Source organism: Gopherus flavomarginatus, chromosome 2 (assembly GCF_025201925.1).
Source record: "Gopherus flavomarginatus isolate rGopFla2 chromosome 2, rGopFla2.mat.asm, whole genome shotgun sequence".
Lineage (NCBI taxonomy): Eukaryota > Metazoa > Chordata > Testudines > Testudinidae > Gopherus > Gopherus flavomarginatus.
Window position 1 is genome coordinate 173,247,183 of NC_066618.1, and position 8,321 is coordinate 173,255,503.

General features: G+C 40.9%; 1 protein-coding gene across 3 annotated transcripts in view; it reads left to right on the forward strand.

Annotated features, from left to right (window-relative positions):
• The window catches only part of LOC127044827 (glutamate decarboxylase 1-like), a 75,175-nt gene extending 71,135 nt beyond the window's left edge, over window positions 1–4,040 (forward strand). For all 3 annotated transcript variants that reach the window (XM_050940040.1, XM_050940041.1, XM_050940042.1), the window contains 2 exons: window positions 1,232–1,321; window positions 3,790–4,040. In XM_050940040.1, the coding sequence (XP_050795997.1) occupies window positions 1,232–1,321; window positions 3,790–3,963 (264 nt within the window). In that variant the 3' untranslated portion in view covers window positions 3,964–4,040. The remainder of the gene's footprint in view (window positions 1–1,231; window positions 1,322–3,789) is intronic.
• Window positions 4,041–8,321: the final 4,281 nt, after the last annotated feature.

The following is an 8,321-nucleotide window of genomic DNA, read 5'->3' on the forward strand; positions in this document are numbered from 1 at the left end:
TCACTGGAGATTTTTTTTAGTCTTTCTCTTGAGTTTTAACCTCCCTCTGCCGAGGGCCAGCTCCAGGCACCAGCGAAGGAAGCAGGTGCCTGGGGAGGCCAATAGAAAGGGGCGTCACATCCGTTTGTTGTTGGGGCAGCACGTCTGGGTCTTCGGCAGCAGTTCGGTGGGGGGTCTCTCACTCCCTCTCTTTCTCTTCGGCGGCAATTCTGCAGCAGCTCAACCAGGTTTTTTTTTCTTCGCCACTTGGGGCAGCAAAAAAGCTGGAGTCGGCCCTGCCTTTGCCCACCCACAGTGTTTTGTGACCAGTTAGTGTTGTCCGCTCTCCAAAATGTGTTGGCTAAGGACATTTTAGCCTCGCTCCAAGAGTTCTCATCCCCACATCTGCCTATCCCCTGCCCAGCAATTAATCTTGTCCCCAATACTCCCCATCAGCCCCACCTCCATCGTTTCAGCTCCTCTCCTCCTCCCTCCCCCCCGCCTCACATCTGTCCCTCTCTTGGAGGGCTGCAGCAGGGCTTTCCCCTTTTCCAGGATTGGGGTGGGAGATGCAGTTCCAAGAGCTCTTCACCCCTCACTCTCCTTTCCCAGGCCATATAATGCAGGGGAAAGGAAAAGGAGCAGAGGCCCCATCCTGCTCCCTTGGGCACAGGAGGAGACTTGGGAGGAGGAAGTGGAGCTACAAGTCTGCTGAGCTTTTTGCTCTGTCCTTTCCCCTCCTGTGAGGAAAAGTGATCAGAGGGGGAAACTCTGCTGGCTTCCTGGGACACTTAATTTCATGAGGGATCTAGACTTCTCATGTCATCACGATATGCACTCCAGTCCTCCCTGAAATCCTGGCACTCACCAAAAATTGTGAGAGTGGCAATACTACGCTTAATCATGGAACAATTCATGTACATACCGTTAAGCACATGAATTAGTGCTCTGCTAGATCAAGGCCAGGGTACTCAACACCTTGTAGGAGTGAACCCTATATCACATAGACTGCTAGACAATCATCACAAGAGTAACAACTTTTGTGGTAATTATCAATCTGGGCCAGTTTTGAAGAAGTGACCTAAAAGTAAGGTAGGATTTTCTAAAGTGACTTAGAAACATTGGAGTGATGTTCAATGGACTTATGCCTATGTCATTTAGATACTGTTGGTATTAAACTCTTGTTGACCTTAGACCTAATAGCATAATCATGATTATTGTTTACTGGGAAATAAACATCTTTGTTTTAAAGCCTGAACTCACCAATGTGTGTTTCTGGTACATTCCACCAAATCTTAGAAGAATACCAAATGGGCCAGAACGAGAGAAATTACTTCATCAGGTAAGATTTCTAATATTGACATTCAGAGGTGTTGTGACTAATAAGGCCTCTATTGATAGTTCTCAGTCTTCATACATCCCGTATTTTCATACAACCTTGTTGTTTAATCAGGATTCAAATGCTAAAGTTTGTGTGACATCTAAAGAAGAAAAACCATAATGTCACAGACACATCCTTAGTGTCAGAATTAGAGCACAGCAAACTTTTAAAAAATTATGAAAATTCATTCAGATAAAGAGTCCTTTGAATGTGTTTGAGAAAAGTTTTCTCTGACCATTTGTAGGAGTGACTCACCACACACAAGAATGATTACAGACCATTATTCCAAGTGTACCTGCAGCCCCCTTAAATGTTCTCTTTGTGCTTTGAAATCACTCAATTAGGAAACAGAAACAAGGACATGAGACTTAAGTGACAAATCATAGAGCACTAATATTAAATTATGGTACCTAAATCAATAGTTGTAGTGAATAGTTTTCAAAGAATCCCCAGTCCAAAATATTTGCATAAACCATTCATCAGATAATTTCAAATATGCAAAAATAGAAGGCCGAGATTTTTTTTAAATGACTAATAATCTAGTGGACCTAAATATTTTGGTGCGCAACCTGAGACAATGTAAGGAGCCTCACTTTTCAGAGGGCAGGTTCAAAAGCACCAAAGTGACTTATCACTCTTGAAAATCTTGGCTCAAGTCCCTTTGTAAGCAGAGAAAGGGGCTACATTAATTGAATAACTTGTTCACTTTATCAGAGTGGTAGCCGTGTTAGTCTGTATCCACCAAAACAACAAGGAGTCCGGTGGCACCTTAAAGACTAACAGATTTATTTGGGCATAAGCTTTCAGGGGTAAAAAACCACTTCTTCGAATGCATGAAGAAGTATTCACTTTACATAGTTTACCTAGGTCTAGTCAATCAGGCCTCCTCTGACCTTGCTTAGCTTACAGAATTCATGGGAGTTGAGGCAATAGTATAGTGTGATTGACCTATTTTATGGTGTTTAATGACAGCAAAGCTAACTTTATTGTACCTAGATACACAGGACAACTTGACCTAGGTGAACATGTAAAAGGGAAAAAAAATCTACAGTGCACAATCATTACATGATTTTAAAATGCTCATATCTTGGTCAAATCAAACAGTCTTCCAAAACAAGGCTGTGCACTCTTCCTTAGTAAGGATTATTTTCATACCAAATTCCAGTTTTCAAATCTCATTGATTTGGGCTGCAGGGCTGTTCAGAAATGTCCAGGTGACAAGTGGGAGGATTCTATATCTTTGCTTTCAATTCTGTAAATGTACAATCTACCAACAGAAAACCTCTTAATAAATATGCACAATGTACCATATATTTGTATATTACATACAACTAAAATAACACTTTATCATGTGGCAGCAGCAGGGTGCCATGCAAAATATGATTTGGAGTCAGAATTCCCACTCCGGAGATCACATGTATTATAATAAGAAGGGGGCATGTTAGCATCCAAGGTTAGTGTGCAGGGCTCAGCTGCCCTAGATACTCAGGATTTCCAGGAAGTGCCACAGGTAGTGGCCTTGAAAAGTTGTTTTGCCTTCCCAATATTATGATAGGAGTTCTGCATTGATGGCAAATAGAAGAAAATTGGAACTCATAAATTAGACAGCCAACTATAATGAAGATGCAGAAAAAAACCCACCTTGATTCTCATCGCAACATATTTAAAAAGTAATTAAAGTTGTTAAGGAAAAAGGAGTAGGACACAACTTAGTTAACTCTACTTAAGGTATAAAAAGTGATATAGAATAGCTCACATGTACAACTCACTATTTATTGCAAATTGAAACTTTGCAGAAGGGGCCTGATTTTTTCAATGTAATCTAACCTCTGATTTTGAGTTCCCACAATTTGGGTGCTGAGAATCTGTGATAACATCCGCAAATCAAGCAAATAACAAGGCAACACTATGCTACATGTTTGTGTGCAAATTAAAAATTTTGTTCATCCATTATCTTGGACATATTACCAACCAAAATCTACAAGCCCCAGAATAGAAGTACCTAAAATTTTAAGTGCGCAAAATTAGGGAAAACAAATGAACTAGCATGACTGCAACTTTATAAGAATGTTGTCACTGAAATCAATAAGAGGTTTGCCTGTATAGGGAGTGAGTAAAAGCTGAGTAAGGACTTCAGGATTTGTCCTTCTGTGTGTAATGTTAATATCATGTCTTAAGATTTGTCCTTCTGGTTTTAATTTAACATAAGATACGATATTAACATTACACACAGAAGGACAAATCCTAAAATTCTGTCTTCTTACTCATGCAGAACTCTCACTGATGTCAATGGCAACAGTCTTAAGAAGTTTTGATCATGCTAGCTTTTTTGTTTTATTGTGACTTGCAAAATCTGGCTGTAATGAGAGGGGGAGAAGTTTCCAAATATACAAGGAAAATAATTGCAATGGCTGACTTTTTGTATACAGGTTGCTCCAAAAATAAAAGCACGGATGATAGAAGAAGGAATGACGATGGTTAGCTACCAGCCACATGGGGACAAAGTGAATTTTTTCAGAATGGTCTTTTCCAACCCAGCTACTAGGAAATCAGACATTGACTTCCTCCTTGAAGAAATTGAAAGGCTTGGCAAGGATTTGTGATAACTGATGCTGCACTTTGAAATGGGCTCATTTTTGTTCTGGTATAATGGGCACCATTAAAAATGTTACATTTGCTATTCCATGTTAGTTTAATTTATTGTGGCACCTCCTGTTCTAAGGATAGGAAGATACTGCAGTTGCTCAACATTTTTTAATGGAACTCCCTTTAGACATGAGATCTCATCATTTCACAGGGCTTGAGAATCATTGTATGCATCCTTCTTAACTATCTTTTTCCTCTCCGCCCCCTGGTTTGTTTTCTAGCAGAGCGGTGTTGGGGCTTCATATGCCTTCTGGGCTGCAGCACAGTGGACCAAGATTAAGGTTTACCTTTGTTTTCATAGGCTCCTTTGACGAGTCTCAGGCCCTATAAATATAGCACTTTTTTTGTCATGAGTTAAAGAGAGCAGAATACAGAGGCAGGAACTCCAGAAGGGCCTTTGGCTCAAAGCTTTCTTCATCACAATGTGTGTGAAACTTTGTAACTACTCATGGCAGTCAAATTATCCTAGAATACAGCTTTTTTTTGTTTTCTGTTCAGCCACGTTAGTACTTAGCAGGAAGTGTTGTTTGGATGCTTGCACTTCTATTGGTTTCTATCACTCGCTTCGGTTTTGATGGCTTCAGTAAACACATCTGTGCAGGCTTCCCTTCACTCTCCCCCTTTTACATTGCATTTTACATCTCAAGTTTAGCACAACAGTGTAACTCATCCAGTGTCTCCACACAGTGGAGTAAAAGAACATGAAGGGCATTACTCTCCGGTACTGGTTACTATTATAGTGTTGACTGTTCTGTGGAGCCCCTACTCTCCCTCTGGTGCAAATGGGTAGAGCCTTGGCCTGGACTCCCCCTTCCACCGCCTTGCTACCCACTGAGCCAGCACAGCTGAGCTGGTGCAAAGAGGGAAGTATAGGACTGGCACAGATTACTCCCTGCTCACTGTCTAGAACAAGTGGCAACTAGGCACCAGATAACTACACACTGCTAATAATGCAGGGCTCGTGGCAAAGTCACAGCCTAGCCCTTAGTGATTATGATTTATTCAGCCATACTTCCTTTTGATGCTGCCACAAGTGAATATAAAGGAATGCTACAGATTTATTTATTTCTTCCACTGTGTGTATTCCTGAGAACCTTTGGGTGCATGGATCAACATGTGGATCACTTAGAAATAACTGAACAAGGCTCTGGAGAATATACTGTAGAGAACTATCCTGCACTGGGTGCAATAAATGATTTAACAGGTTTTTTTTAATTCCTATCTAATTTTTATTCTCATTTTACATTACCGATAACACTAAAGTTAACACAGTGTACATTGTATTGGTAATAAGTTCAGTTATTTAAACAACTTTTCTAAAGGTTTTTTTATGAAGGATATTTTTTTACATTTTCTATTTTAAGGTCTGTGGCATTTGTTCCATATTTATTTACCTGTGTGCTGTATTGTTTTGGTTTTTTAGCCCTATGGTATTAGGCATTTCAAGTATGCACATGAATAGGGAATCCACTAAACAATGAAGCATGATATGAGATCAGATTTGTAGCTGGAATGTGTATATAACTTTGAGAATTGCTCCCTTTGGTAAGAAGAGAAAAAGGTGGGTTAAAACACTGGGCTGTGCATGTGTGTGAGAAAGGGAGATCTACTGAACACTGTACATTGCAATGAAGCTACATCAAAACTTCAACTGTCTAGACTAACACTGAATAAAGCCCTAATTCACTGCACTTATGTTCAGTCTACTGTGTGAAAGTGTCCTTCATTTTGGTACAGTCCACAATAGGAACCATACACAATGCTTCAGTACTTTTAATCATGATATAAGTCTCTTTCTTTTGCTTTTTCAGTTACTAGAATCACAGTTTGCTACTTACTTGTTCAGTACTCCTGGGAACCCCTCCTTCCTGCAGTGTGCCAGACACCTCCCTTCCTTACTTCCAACTCCTGTCTCAGGACTCAGGATATCTGCAAAGCCTACAGCTGCTGACCTGTGCCATTAAAAAGATAGACTCCTCCCAAAACAAAGAGGATTTCTGATTTCATGCTGGTGTAACTCCACTGAAATAAGTCAGACCCCCATGTTTATATGGCCCCTAAATAAACTCCTCAGGGCCTAACTAACAAATGCTTATATCCTGTCACATGGCAGGTACATCCCACATCTACCTGTGTGGCATAGGAACTGGCAACTACTTGACTCCCTTTGCTGATGTCAGCAGTGCTGAGCCATGTGGGTCTTAGTAAAGGACTGAGGAGGTGAGCAGGGGCAATGACAACAAGCTACTGCCTTTGCTGGACAGACAGGTATCTGGTAGATAGGCAGATCGCTGGTGGCAGTGAAAAGGAGTCTGCCCCTGCAGTTAGCACTGAGTTCCGGAAGCTGAGCAGCAGCCACTCTGTAAAGAAGAACTTGTAAAGGAGCATGGGAGGAGGACATATTTAGCATTGGGGAGGGATGTTGATTTGATTTTTGTTGGGAGGGTGCAGTGTTTAATTCATTATGGGGATTTGATTGGTTTATTTTGGGGGGTTAATTGGGAGCAGTCATTAGTGCTTAGTTGTGGGGAATTTTGGAGAGAGCATTTTATTGAGTGGGACACTAGCAGGCACAGGCAGTAAAACCCTTGTCCTATTCAGACTGGGAATACTGTAGCAAAGGTGTGTGAAAGGCGGGTTGAGTCCTATGCCCCAGTAACAGCTGTTGTCACTTCTTAAAACCTTCTGCAAAGTCCACAGTGCCTCACTACTGCAGTCTCACCTCAGGAAAGCTGTGGCAGCACTGCTGGATCATCATGGGTATCCCCCAGCAATACTAACACCAAAAAAGGGAGGCAGCAGCTGCCAGTTCCCATGACATACAGGTAGATGGACAAGGTTATATGAGATGTCAGAGAGAACTCTATGGTCTTCTTTTAAAAAAAAAAGTGTAGAAATAGAGGATAAGGTTTTTTAGTGCTATGCCTCATTGTGCTGCCTGGTGAGTCTTGTCCACATGCTCAGGGTTTAACTGATTTGGGGTCGGGAAAGAATTTTCCTCCAGGGCAGATTGCCAGAGGCCCTGGAAGTTTTTCGCCTTCCTCTGCAGCATGGGGCACGGGTCACTTGCTGGAGGATTTTCTGCAGCTTGAGGTCTTTAAACCACAATTTGAAGACTTCAGTAACACAGATATAGGTTAGGGGTTTGTTACAGGAGTGGGTGGATGAGATTATGTGGCCTGCATTGTGCAGGAGGTCAGACTAGATCAGGAGTCGGCAACCTTTCAGAAGTGGTGTGCCGAGTCGTCATTTAATCACTCTAATTTAAGGTTTTGCGTGCCAGTAATACATTTTAACATTTTTAGAAGGTCTCTTTCTAAAAGTCTATAATATATAACTAAACTATTGTTGTATGTAAAGTAAATAAGGTTTTAAAAATGTTTAAGAAGCTTCATTTAAAATTAAATTAAAATGCAGAGTCCCCCAGACCAGTGGCCAGGACCTGGGCAGTATGAGTGCCACTGAAAATCAATTTGTGTGCCGCCTTCGGCACGCGTGCCATAGGTTGCCTACCCCTGGACTGGATGATCATAATAGTCCCTTCTGACCTTAAAGTCTATGAGTCTATGAGTCTATCAGAAGGGACAGAGCTTCCACTATTTCCCATGAAAGGCTGTTCCAGAGACTAATATACCATCCTTTTAGAAGAAGTATATTTTGTAACCTAAACTAGGTGTGTATAAGTGCAGTAAATGTGTTTGTTAAATCTTTTGAACTCTGATAATGAATAGCAGACATTTGACCTGGAATTATCTACTCTGGTCCCTAGGGGTTGTATATCATTGTGTCCTACAAGCATATTTGCCAGTCTGTTTTAAATTTAGCGAATTGATGCATTTAGCAAATTGATGCATTTATACTTCTTCCCTTGGGACACTCTGCTAGCATCTAATAAGTCTCATTTATAGGATATTTCTCCTGATCTTGTTGTGTGACTGCTACAGCACCAAGGTAACTGTAAACTCAATATCCTTAACACTGCCAGGCACTTCTTTTTTTACTAACCTAGTTATTTGTGTTTGAACAATAAGAGAACAAATTAAATTTAGTGAAATTAGCCAGAACAACAAACCTTGTGTTTTAAGGTTAATTACATTTAGTTTCCCAATAGAAAATGCCAGCTGGAGGGAACAGATCACTCACAGCCTGGAGAAAACTGATGAAATCTTTAAAATGTTGAAACTTACAAACAGCACACGTTCCCTAAACTAGTTTTCTAGGAGGGCTTTTCTGCACTACACTGGTCCTGGGCCCTATCCTCAATTCCTTACTCAGACAAAACTCCCAAACTTACAAAGGTGGGAAGGAACTTTAC